The 13844-nt window shown below is 47.5% G+C and overlaps 1 protein-coding gene across 1 annotated transcript in view; it reads right to left on the bottom strand.

Annotated features, from left to right (window-relative positions):
* LOC144102647 (sodium-coupled monocarboxylate transporter 1-like) overlaps positions 1–13844 on the bottom strand; it is an 88316-nt gene that overhangs the window by 45965 nt on the left and 28507 nt on the right. Inside the window, exons 3-4 of the mRNA XM_077635863.1 lie at positions 8480–8545; positions 5272–5323 (exon numbers count right to left, since the gene is read on the bottom strand). Of these exons, the coding sequence (XP_077491989.1) occupies positions 5272–5323; positions 8480–8545 (118 nt within the window). The remainder of the gene's footprint in view (positions 1–5271; positions 5324–8479; positions 8546–13844) is intronic.

Below are 13844 nucleotides of genomic sequence, written 5' to 3'. Positions count from 1 at the left end.
GTTGCCATTGCGCTCGCGCTAGCCGACCCTAATACCAAAGTCGTCATCAGTGACTCTCAACAGGCTATTCGCAATTACGATGCTGGCCGTATCTCTTGCCAGGCGTTACACATTCTACGTTCTACAGCACCCTCTTCCACATCTCGCTTACTTCTTTGGGCTCCAGCCCACGAGTCGCTCAGCGGAAACGCCCAGGCACACACTCTCGCTCGAGATCTCAGCTGCCGAGCCGAGAGTATGATCAGCCACCCTGCTTCCGCTGACACTAATATCCCACGCGCTTCACTATCTCTACTCACCACTTACACGGACATACTCCAGCACTACAGACTCCAAAGGTGCACATATCCTCCCGCACACCGCGATCTAACAAGACGCGAGGCCGTCCAATGGCGCAAACTACAAACTGGCAGCTTCCCACACCCCCTCTTATACAGCAGGATCTTTCCGGAACAGATAGCCCCCATGTGTAAACACTGCTCAACTCCGGCCACACTCATACACATGGTGTGGACTTGTACACATTACAACAGAGACAACGCAAACACCCCAGAGACGTGGGAGTCTCTCCTGTGTACTTCCAAGCCAGCAGACCAACGCTGGCTTATCCAGCGCGCGGTGGAGGCCGCGGCATCCCAAAGGATCCCCGCCGACCTCCTTTAAGTCAGCGCAACCGGTCCTTTGACTGGTCCCCTGTTTTTGGGCGCAATAAAAGAGTTTACCTACCTGCAAATCATGGTCAATGAGTTAGACAGGCAGAGCAGAACGCTGGGTCTAAAAATTAACATGCAGAAAAGCAAAGTAATGTTCGACAGTCTATAGCAAGGGAACAGCAAGTCACAATTGGCAGCGAGGGCTTGGAGGTGGTAAAAGTCTTCTTAGGGCAGGTAGTGACAGCTGATGCGGTTCATGAGAGGGAAATAACCAGAAGGATAAAAATGGGGTGGAGCGCATATGGCAGGTTGTCTCAGGTCATGAATGGCAGTTTACCAATATTCCTCAAAAGAAAAAGTGTACAACAGCTTTATGTTGCCAGTACTCACCTACGGGGCAGAAACGTGGGGCTAATGAAAAGGGTTCAGCTTAAGTTAGGGCAACGCAGCGAGCCATGGAAAGAAAAATGATAGGTGTAACGTTAAGAGACCGGGAGCGAGCAGAGTGGGTGAGGGAAAAAACGCGTGTTAATGACATCCTAGACGAAATCAAGAGGAAGAAATGGGCTTGGGCAGGGCCTGTTATGCCAAGGCAAGATAACCGCTGGGCCTTAAGGGTATAACGCAGTGGATTCCAAGAGCAAGTAAGCGTAGCAGAGGGCGGCATAAGTTAGTGTGGCGGATGAGATCAAGAAGTTCGGAGGCATAAGGTGGATGCGGCTGGCGAAGGACAGGGTTGATTGAAGAGGCATGGGAGAAGCCTTTACCCTGCAGAGGGTGTAGTCAGGCTGATGGTGATGACCCGGTGACAACGGGGATCGAACCCCGAACCTCCCACTTGCGAGGGAGATGCTCAACTACTAGGCCACTGCTGCGGTCCCCAGGAGCGATGTGCAATCGAATTTTGAAGAAAAACTGAAGAAAGCCTATGAATGAAAAAAGCAGCGAAAAGTTTCATATCTGCTGCTGTGGAGTTGTGTAAAAGATTCATTCGTCATGTGGCGGATTTGACCGGGTTTCCCAGCTAACTTGAGCCAAGGGTTAAAAAATAAATTATTAGAGACAGGCGAATGAAAGCAGTTGCATATTGGTGACAGCCATCTTGCGCAACGCAGGCATTTTTTTTGTTTCGTAATTGATGAATTAATAAATATTAACTTTAGAAAACAAATTGCATTTGAAGAGTTGCCGAGCGCGTTCAGACACCCCGATTCCATCATTTACGATAAGGAAACCATTACGTGTGTATTTTTTCCCAGGTGCAAATAAAGCCCGCGAAATACAAAATAAACCACGTGTCTAACGCATTTTCGCGCCGAGATCGTGCAGCTCGCAAGCGTGGTTTGAGCAAATGAAACCACCTGCAGCCTTGACTCGACGGCACCGCACCAGAGGCAGGCCGATATGTAGGCGGTGGTTTTTCGTCTGTGTCAGCCAGTGGCATACATGACGGTGCGAGTTGCCGCCGTCAACATATCGGCCGGCCGCTGGTGCGGTGCCGTCGAGTCAAGGCTGCAGGTGGTTTCATTTGCTCAAACCACGCTTGAGAGCTGCACGATGTTGGCGCGAAAATGCTTAGTCACGTGGCTTATTTTTTATTTCGCGGGCTTTCTTTCGAGCTGGGAAAAAAAGACACACGCGAGGGTTTCCTTATCGTAATTGATGGAATGGGGGTTTCTGAAGGTGCTCGCCAACTCTTCGAATGCAATTTGTTTTCTACAGTTAATATTTAATAATTTAGGTAATTAAACTTAATAATAATATTAATTAATTTGGGAACAAAAAATTGCCTGTGGCGCGCAAGAAGACTGTCACCAATGAGCCGTAGAACAAATATTAAAACAAAACATAAAAAATAGCATCAATAACACCGATTCACTGAGTATGCTCAAAGCGCCGCACCCTACAAATGCTGCTGACCCATAATAGGAAAAATCATACATAACATAGTTAATATGACAAAGCAAAAACGTAACATTATATTCTGCTGGGTCCCTAGCCATGTTGGAATTTTAGGTAATGAGAGAGCAGATGCTTGCGCAGCACAAGCACGAATTGGTCATATAAAACAATTTAACATACCACAGACGAATTTTCCTAAATTACTGCACAGTAAATTCAGGAATAAGTGGCAGGTTGCATGGAACGAAGAGACAAACAACAAACTACACTGTATGAAGCCCGTTTTGGGAGAATGGCGATCATGTAAATATCAGGAACGTTTCAGAGAAGTTATTTTGTGTCGACTACGCATTGGACACACACACCCGACACACAACTTCTTGCTGACAAAAAAAGACAAACCTATCTGCGAAATGTGTGGCGATGAACTCACGCTAAACCACATTTTAATTTTATGCACAAAACTGGAACAACTGAGGAAAAAATATTTCACAACATTCTACAATGTATACATCCCACTACACCCCATGTTACTTTTGGGAGATCAAGCACTGGTTGATTTTTCAAGCATTTTTAAGTTTCTCAGAGAAGCCAATGTTTTAAACAAACTTTAGATGAAAAAGCGCAACCTTTAGCAAAAGCTCTAACCGTGTGTTCGGCGCATCATAGCTTCAGTTGTTTTTGCGTCATTAAAATCAATATAACTAACTAACCAACTAACTGTCACCAATATGCCACTAGTTTCACTCGCCTGTCTCTATTAGTCTATTTTTTAACCCTTGGCTCAAGTTGGCTGGGACACCCGGTATAACGGATCGAAGGTATAGGTATCAAATGAGGCGCTACGCGCCCACTGTTACTACGTAATATAGTAAGGTCACGTGGGAACTGTTTTGGTCAATTTCCCTTTCAATGCAGACAGACGCGTCATTGACAAACGCATGTAGTCAGAGCTAACGCTCTTGAAAGCACAGTGCCGAGCACGGCGGCGACGCGAACAGGTTAATGCGCCGTCCGTACGCGCCACGCGGTCCACCCAGAAGGCGTAAACGTGGCGACGAGAGCCTGAGCCGATGCTTTCCCTGACATTGCCAGTCACGTGTCACACGTCACAGAAACGCGGCAGTTTCCTTCCCACGCCTTTTTTCCACACTCTTACATTTGCACTCTAAGACCGCATTAGCCCATACAGGAGTAAAAAGGTAGTAAGCTGCACTCTAGACCACTCCCTTTTAGGAGCAGGGCATGCTGCCCACGCCCTGGGTAGATTTCCATCGCTAAATATAAGTACTGCAGGTTGGCATCGGAAACAAAATCCCTTTTCATAACATGCGAAATTGTAGCAGTTATGAAGATTTCAATAGAATTTTCAGTCTTCTCTATCTGCTAACCTCAGGACCTCTGGTGATGCGTTTGGTTTATGGTTTATGGGGGTTTAACGTCCCAAAGCGACTCAGGCTATGAGAGACGCCGTAGTGAAGGGCTCCGGAAATTTCGACCACCTAGGGTTCTTTAACGTGCACTGACATCGCACAGTACACGGGCTTCTAGAATTTCGCCTCCATCGAAATTCGACCGCCGCGGCCGGGACCGAACCCGCGTCTTTCGAGCCAGCAGCCGAGCGCCATAGCCACTCAGCCACCGCGGCGGCTAGTGATGCGTTTAAAAGCCCCCTCTCATTGTTAACTGCATGAAGTTACCAGGTTTTGCATTGGGAATATGCCTCCGTCGCCAAGAGTAAGCATTCCGCGTATTTAGGGATCAAAATCTACCCCGGGACTTGGGCAGCATACCCTTCCCCTAAGAGGGAGCGCCCTAAAGGCAGACTGCCTTTTTACTCCCGTGTAAGCTAATTACTGCTTAGAGTGTGCGGATGGGCTCTGGTAGCGGCTCTGGTAGCGATAGCTACATTACGGTAGCATTTAGAGCCTTCAGCGTGACGGCGCAGTGGCGGTGGCGGCGCCGCCACCCTGTGGCTGCGCCGCCACGCTGTCACGTGGTTGGTCACGTGGTGCGGAGTAGCTGCCGGTGGCGGGGCACCGTTGCTGATCGCGTGGTTCGTCACGTGGTTTGTCACGTGACCAAGTTCCACTCGGCCAGCTGTAGCTATCGCGTCACTCCAGGTTTAACCAAAGCTAAACCACCACCAATTTTTTTTACCCGCTTAGACGCTGCAGACCCCCCCTTAATAGCACGCAGGACCATTCTCAACAGGATAATAATAAAAGCTGTTAGCGCTGTAACAAAAAAGGTACACTGCATATATGCCGAATTATATAGTATAGTTTGCGGGGATACCATGGTCGCAGCTGGCAGAGGGCAGGGTTAATTGAAGAGATATGGGACAGGCCTACGTCGTGCAGTGCACTTATTTAGGCTGATGATGATAATGCTGATAACACTACATATGTGGCTGCACAGGTTGGAGGACAAGTTATCTGTGATAGCGAGGTGAGGCCTGAACAATAGGAAGATAACGAAGAACATGATGGAAGTGCAAAATAAGATAGGCACGATGAAATACACAGGTTTCTGCGAGCAATAAGTAGGAATCAATTACTGCAGCAGTTGATCCCAGTGTTTCGCCGATGTGTATCAAGATTAAAAAAGAATATTAGTGCTAAATAATTTTCACTCACTCAACAGAAATCGTAAATATTAAGTAACCGCTCAATGCGAAAGACCCCGCGATAATTACATGACCAGACATACGTACTGGTTGAGATCCCTACAGCCGCGCTGAAGATGCCCACGGCTCCAAGGGTTTGCTGGAATAAATAGACATACAAATAGAATGAAACGAAGGCAAAGAGGTCGGCCAGGAAGATTGATATCCGGCATGCTACTCTGCACAGGGGAAGAAGAGAAGGAAAACGGTCGTGATGGGTGACATGTGATGAGAAAAGAGGCGACAGTATTTGTGCACACATCTGATGGCATCACAACCGCGGGTCGAGGCCCCTCCCGCTCAAAAAACGGGAATACGCCCGCATTACCGAAGCTGCTTGCCTGCTCTGCGGCCAAGCGCATAGCAGTAAGTCCTCCGAGAGTGGACTGCTGTCTTCAAGGAAGCAGCCAGCTTTATTCTTTGGCGCGCATTTACCGGACAAACCACAAACACATGCTCCACAGTCTCGGCCATGTAACAAGTGAAACAGTCTGGGGCGGCCGCTCGTTCCACCAAATGTAAGTACTTTCGCGTGAAGGCGATGTCTAAACGAGGTCGATGCATCAAGCATGCATGAGGCGGCGGAATTCCAAGCGATACCCAAAATTTCATATTCGAATCTAGTCTTTCAGGCGGATGTAATAAACTAGGATTGAAAAGTTCCTTTTGAAAAGTGTCCTTTGATAGTGTGAGAAAACCAACACGGCTGAATGTGCCTTACGCTTCAGTACGACAAAAACGCAAATGTGCAGAAACTGAGCAACGAGTAATTGTTGTTCCATTGCCCAATGAAGCTAACACTCATAATACGTTCAGTGGCCAATCAGATCACGCTGATATTTCATGGATTCCGTGTTTATTGAAAACCTATCCTACCAGGCAACGCTGTGTTACGCGCGAGATCTTTGGTCACTGCGTGCACTTGCCACCTATAACAATACAAACCAAGTCAACAAAAGTGGTTTCTAACCATGCAACTTTTCCGTTAGGAAAATATAATCTGTGATGAGGCATTTTTCAAAATTATTTTCCTCGTGCAATGAAACACAGAACACTGCTGATCACATGTCTCGATGACGCGCTTGAAAATTTCGGCTGTGCTTCAAAATCCTGTATTGAGATTTGCAAGACCTCAGTAGACTGAAGCTGACAATGGCCGAGCAAGCAGCGGGCGTTTCCTTCGGGATCAAAGCTTAGTGATTGCAGGCGTTAGTTCCCTGCACCTTAAGTAGTAGTAAACTTTTTACTACTATCCCATGTCCAGGAAACTGTCGCGTGGCTGGCGCATCAGTAAACATAACTGGTGTTCAAAGACGATGAGGTGGAGAAAAAGCAAACTACAACACGTGACGTTAGAACGAACAAAAATCTTTCAGTAGATGTGCATACTGAGGCACAGCTGGAGTTACCTGATTTGGAATACGGACAGCCTAATTCACGCCTGAAATTGTAAATACGTCAAATTGTCATTTCGGTCTTCCTTTCCACGCGCTTCAAATAGTACGAATACCTTAATACGTGAAATTTCTTTCTAGACCTCTATTAATAGCATCTCCCACATTTGTTTTTTCTTCTCCATTCGTGCTTTTGTCGTTCAGTCATTATTTTTATCCTCTACCGTCCCTCCTGATTACCCCTTATTTCGCGCATTAACGCTATCATCCACTACCATCGCCACCTTGCGGTGAAAGATTCGTTCTACCAGGGAAGTTACAGCGACCTAAAAACATAATGAGACGGGACAAGTGACCACTCGCTCATTAGCGAGACGTTGAGCTTCACATTCATGTTAAACACGAGAGAGCAGTCGGTAGGCGCTTGGTGATTTATAATGGCGGCACGAAAAAACACTACGTCTCAAAACAGCACGCGTCACAACAGCGTATAAAAAACAAAACAGCGACAACACAGCACAGAGAAAAAATGGCACAGCGACATAACAGCACAGGGAAAAAACAGCATGACTGCAAAACAGCACAAAACAAAAGCTGCACGCGCCAAAATAGCACACAGGATAAAACGGCGCAGCGGAAAAACAGCACAGCGAAAAAAGTACACAACGATTGAAGATTGATTTGATTTATGGGTGTTTAACGTCCCAAAGCGACTCAGGCTATGAGTGACGCCGTAGTGAAGGGCTCCGGAAATTTCGACCACATGGGGTTCTTTAACGTGCAATGGCATCGCACAGTACACGGGCCTCTAGAATTACTCCGCCATCGAAATTCTACCGCCGCGGCCGGAGCCGAGCGCCATAACCACTCAGCCACCGCGGCGGCCACAACGAAAGAAGAGCGCAGGAAAAAAATTGGCAGTGGCTTAGCTCGGCTATGCTAGGATATACGTAGCGAAAGCTAAGGCATAGCATGGTTAGCCTTGGTCAATCTTGATTGCAAGTACAAGTTAGTCTGGTTGTCTAGCTATGTTGTCGCATTAAAGACGACACAATTGTGGTTGCGGCTCACGCGAGCTCTCCTTTTCAATCCTCCGACATGTTGTCAGGCATGCGATGCACCTGGCGAAGTGAGCGGAGGCGAGCGCAACGAGGATGAACGCGGTGTGACGTCATACCAAACGGCGGCGGCGGGGAGCCGCACGGTGTGACGTCATGCCAGATGGCGCGGCGAGCGCGCAAAGCACAGTAACTATCTCACATATCTAGGTGGACACCCGAACTGCGCCGTAAAGGAAGAGATAAAGGAGAAGAGGGAAAGAGGAAAGCGCGGTTCGGGTGTCCACCGAGATATGTGAGGCGCGCTTTGGGACGTCATGTGCCTCCTCGGAGGGCGCCACGGCGAAATTCCAAGTTCGCGGCTAGTAAAACTTTCGCTTTAAAAACAGCATGACGACAAAACAGGACATCGGAGTAATGTGCAGTGCTGCTGTAGGGGGGGGGGGGGACTATTATGGCCATAGCCACAAACGATAAATCACATCACTTGCAGAAGCGACCTTTGGAGATAGCGAGTGATATATGATGCGCTCCTACAGGCAACACTAAGAAACTTGGCAGCAGTGATGAGATGCCTCCGGAGCTCAAAGCCCGCCTCCTCGCATATCAACAATGTCAAATTCTGCACGCAGCATCTCGTTAAGTAAGCTGCGAACATAGCTTTCGCGTGGCATTCACACTGAATACGGCAGTAGGTTGTATCATATTTAAAGCATCTATACAATCTGCAATAATACATGCCATCTTTGGCATGTGCAGATCGTAAAGAAATGGTAATAGTCAAACTTGAAGCCAAATGCTTACGCTGAAGACGAAGTATACGACGCAAGCGGTGATGCCGACCTTGTTGTCGAAGCGCAGCCGCAGGTACTTGAGACCATGGAAAGAAAAAAAAACAATTATTGGCTAAGCTAGCACCATCTGTTTCAAGTGTTACTGTCCCGACTTGTCTATTTTTTTGTACATTTTTCAAACAATTGCTTTTCTTGTTTCGAAAGCGTAACAGATGGGTCGCAAAGCGTAACAGACGGGTCTCACTCCAATGCTTATGTGTGCGCAAATACTGTGACTTGGCCGTTCACATAGTTTAATCAGAAGAATTGAAATCCGCAGGCCTTTTAATAAAAAAGGCTCACCCCCACAGCTAAACAGTCATTGAGCAAATGCATTCGGAAAACATTGTGACTTCCCAGACTTCGATGTGTAAAAAAAGCTCATGCTGAGTGGTGTAAGCGCATGTTAAAGAACCATAGCTGGTCTAAATTAATCTGGAGCCCTCGACTACGCTGTCCGCTGTCCCTCATAGCCAGTATTTACCATTTTGGGGCCATTAAATTCAACTATTCACAGTTTCCTTCCAAGTGTTTGGACAGGCTTAAACGGACATACTGTGGGAATAAAAAAGGTTAACGAAAACAACTGTTGGACTCCACGCACTGTCGTAATTTCAAATTGGAAGAACTTGGCACTGATTCTATTTCATCTAAAATCGCGGGAGTCGGGGCATCATTTTGTTGGTCCACAGTTAACAGTCCGATTAAATTCTCCAGATTGAGCAGTCAATGCCACTGTAAACCATTAAATCGCAGCAAGAAAGTACTGTCAGCGCCATTTGTCGTTATACCTGTTAATAGTGGTTGTACGAGGCACGAAGCAAGCCATCCTTCAGGTGCGGAAATGTTTCAATGACTATTCAAAATTTCTCCCTAGACTCTTGCAGTTGAAAGAGTCGACTTCCAGGGGGCCAAAGCAGTCTCTATATTGCACTACTCCGTCTGGTGTGGCACCAATTACAGCTACATCAGGGTTGACGCGCAGGCCATGGTGATACGCTACAACCGACGTGCCCTTCTCAACATGTCACTGCACAACGCTCTCTTCATTTTGCAAGCCGTCCCCTCATATATATGGTTTGCAAGGTACTTGATCCAAACCCATGCTTCAAAAACTTTCCATCTGCTGGCTTCTGGTGCTTAACAATGTCGCGAAAGGGCGATGCAGTCAGACACTTTGCCCTCTCAAGGGACCATGTTGCAGAGCTGCTCTGAGCTCTTGTGCTTTCTTCTGACCACGCCTCTTCCAGTGTTACAGAGCGGTCAGCAAAATCATAGCATGCTAGCAAAAGCTCGCTCCAAAACACTTTTGTGGGGATCCTCAGCGTTAGCTTTGCAGATACTGTGTCCTGCAGGATGACTGGAAGGGGGATTGAAAGAAACCAGTTGTCTTACTACGTATCACGCAGCATAGGGTGCATTTCTTCCTCGCACAGTGTTTGAGGCAATTCATGTATGTCTCCTTTAGTTAACTCAATGCATGCAGTTATCTTCGCATGATTACTTTATTTTTGCCTTGTTGGACATTGGGCGGTTTCTATCAGAGACACCACTATGGGGTGTGTGTCACCCATGTTGCTCTTCCTGACCATACTCTCGCGCAGCTGGCGCGAAGCTCCTCCGAAATTAGCCGAGCTTACCTCAGTACTGCCCGAGCTTACCCGAGTAACTCGGCTAAGCTCGGGTAGTAACTCGGGTTGCTAGGCAACGGCACAAGACCGCACGTACGTACTGTACATACGGTTACAAGATTCTTGGTCATTGTTGGTGAGCGTATGAGTGCTTTCGCTCTAAAAATCTGGAGGTCACAAGGTCATCGAACAGAATTAATTGCGGGTGCTGCTGTTGGTCTGGATCCTCCCCCCTCCCCCCCCCCCCCAACACACACATCTTCAAAATGTGAATCACGCTTCAAGTTCCGAAGGACCGCTTACGTAGCCACACAAGATGCGAGATAGTACGGTATCGCGGCAGTTAATATCGGTTGGCCATACCATAGCCTCCAGAAGTTTGCACCCCCAGTACATTTCGGTGGCACAAAACACGGTGGTATAAAAGACATGAAATGTGCCGGCAACGTTTGTACCAAATATTCAACTGGATAATTAGCACGACTATCGTACGCGCTTGGTGGAGCATTTCTTCACAGAACAGTATTAAGGGCAATGTAGTCATTCAAGCAGGCCTACTGCGAATTCTTCTGAAGATACATCCACTAAGTCCAGTTCACAGCTGCATAAGTAGTGGTAATTCTATAAGTAATACAAGGCATTTGTTTTCACAAAGCAAGACTTTGGTATTCTGGATTTAAATGCATCATATTTTTCCCCGATTTTTTAACCATATTTAGGCGATATTTAGGCCATATTTTTCTACGTAATCTCCGATGAAATCTATGGACTAATGCCAGCTAATTAGAAAAAACTTGTTTTCCCTAATGGCGCCACTCTACTGGTCTGTGTCTCAGCAAGGATATTACTTCATTGATGACTTATTTATAGTTTCTGTAGTCCATCCTTCAGTGGGTCAAAAAGATGGCAGTCAGAAGATGCAGCCAGAAGATGGGAGATCCGAGCTGTAGGTTGAATGACGAAGAGTGCAATGAAGTTTTGTGATCTCCTCTCGGTTGCGCAGGCTTATGCGTGGCCTCGCATTGTTGTGGAGAAGCAAACGATCCGTCACATTTTTGCACCGACGAACACGCATGAATCATTTTGTGCACTTTCCTAACAGTTTTGCAGTAGGCTTCGAAGTCGATCGTTTCACCATGAGAGAGTACATCGGTAAGGGTCCTCAAGGGTCCCTCAAGAATAAGGGTCGGTAAGGGTGCCTCAGGGTCCTGAGTTTGCCATGAGTTTGCAAACGGAGGGTGCTGTTTTGCATTTCTATTTCCCGTGGTGAAGTTGCGTGGTGACACTTCAGGAATTCCCGTTTTGTTTCAGGCTTGAAGTTATGAACTCATGTTTCATCACCTCTGACATTTTTCGAGAAAAAAATGATGATGACTGAAAAACAGACGCACGATTACGATAGTCGATAATGCGAAATTTTAGCGCACCTCTTCACGTATTGTCACGCCACCTGCCACAATTGGCAGGTGGCGTGTTAAGCTGCTTGGCAACCCTCCGTGATCTTCCCGTGGAAGCCACCTTCCGGTTGCCCATTCCACCGCTTTCGTCGTAGGAGGTGGCGTTTCGCTCTGCTACTACCTACCAACACGCCATTTGTCATACGTCTACACAAGCCACCTGTGAGGTGGCGTGTTACGCCACAAACGCCGACGACTACGACGCGGAACGCAGGAACGGGCGACTAAAGGCGGACTCACACTGGCGAGTCGCGGAGGTTGTGCGACCGGTTTAAATCGATTGGCTACGCTCCCTCCCCGCTTTCCTAGTGCTTCAGAAACCGTAACTAATTGCGCGAAGTTGGTCGTGCGACGTTTTCGACTCGCCAGTGTGAATCCGCCTCAAGAGCTATACGCTCGAAAAATGTCACCATTAGCCTCAAAACGAGAAAGCGAATCGGCATAGATGTTTAACCTGCCGCGGTAGCTCAGTGGTTAGGGCACACGGCTACTGATCCGGAGTTCACGGGTTCGAACCCGACCGCGGCGGCCGCGTTTCGATGGAGGCGAAACGCTAAGGCGCCTGTGTGCTGTGCGATGTCAGTGCACATTAAAGATCCCCAGGTGGTCGAAATTATTCAGGAGCCCTCCACTACGGCACCCCTTTCTTCCTTTCCTCTTTTACTGCCTCCTTTAACCCTTCCTTTACGACGCGGTTCAGGCGTCCACCGATATGTCAGAGATACTGTGCCATTTCCTTTCCCCCAAAACCAATATTTTTTCAATAGGTGTTCCTTCTTTGCTGCTTATGGCCCTCTGTTAGGCTGCGATGAACCCAGCGGACCCGACCTTTAGGTAGCCTAACTATAGACAGATGCGTCGGGGCTACCAAGAAATGTGTCTTGTTCAGCGAATTGTTTGATTTCAATTTGTCGAACAGTTCGACTAAGAGTGTTCGCACATTGCAAAGTTTGCAGGCGTCAGAGCTATCTGCGAGCGGCCGGTGCGCGAGAGATCAGACTTCTTTGCTCTCGTGCTCGTGGCGACAGGCGCTTCGTCCAACCTCGCACCATTGTTTTATACACTGCCCACTCTCTGTCGGCATCCTTCAAGCTCCTGTAAACATTTGTAATGGTCTCGTTTTCCGCTAAAAGGAACTAATTCATCACTCTGCTTGGAGGCTACTCTGACTTACAAACGACGTTTTGATAGCTGGTTACAGCGCAGTCGTCCATTGAAAAATAATTAAAATTCAAAAATGACATTGCAATGTTAAAGAATGTCTCGCGCAAATTTTTAAATGTTTTTAAGCAAAAATTGGAGGGGACACAATGCTTCGCGTTAAGGGTATGACGCAAATGCGGTAATGGGTTAAGAGGGTCTCGACCCGGTATCGATGACAGTTGCAGTCATTCTGTGTTTTGCCGCACTTTAACAAGCAAACGTACACGCTGAGGCATCGAACGATCCCGCAACAACTGCAGTACGGCGGCTCCAGCTCTGCGGCTTGACGGGTACTCTTGTGGCGCCATCTTTTCTCTTCCAAAGAGGAGTAAGGAGAATCGAACTATATCTGAGCCTACTGTTCGGCGGATTGTCAACACCTAAATATTTCTTACACCATGGAAATTGGCAAATGGCCCATCTTCGCCTTGTAAGGCTATTACTCGAATGCAATTATGTATCGAATAGTAGGAATTAAGTATGTTGTTTACCGTGTGCAGGTCATGGCGTTTGGCGCCACGTTGGGAACCAAGACCCCCAGAGGTCGAACCGCGAAAGTATGTTTCCATCTCTATATCTTCGCCTCTCATCATGCTGGCAGCACCTAATATACAAGCAGTCAGCGAGTCTCGACTGCTGCGTGAAGATTAACCATCATCGTCAGTATCATCATGACGCAGCTCGGCCAACAGAGGGCATTGCGACCGACAGCCAGGTGAACGAACAAAAAGCCATTTCCAAGGCCAGGGCGGTCTAAACAGCAAAACGCCGCCCTGAAAATTGGAATACGCTGAAATGATAGGCGGTGGTGACGACACGGTGGGACAGACTACGCCGTAGTGTCTCACTTGGCTAGGACTTTGGTGCAATGTCCGCCCGTTACAAAGGGAAAAGCCCAACATCCGATCCAATCCAATCCAAACTAGTATAACCTAACTGCAGGATTAAGGTATTTCTTGATGGTACACAGTTACTCTCGCTTTCTCTCGCCGTGGTCCCGTCATCGCCACAGATATTTCTCTGCGTCATAATTCCACCTGACTGT

The sequence above is a fragment of the Amblyomma americanum genome, chromosome 8 (assembly GCF_052857255.1).
Source record: "Amblyomma americanum isolate KBUSLIRL-KWMA chromosome 8, ASM5285725v1, whole genome shotgun sequence".
NCBI lineage: Eukaryota > Metazoa > Arthropoda > Arachnida > Ixodida > Ixodidae > Amblyomma > Amblyomma americanum.
Note: the sequence above shows the minus strand (reverse complement) of the source record. Positions and strands in the feature narration are given on the sequence as shown.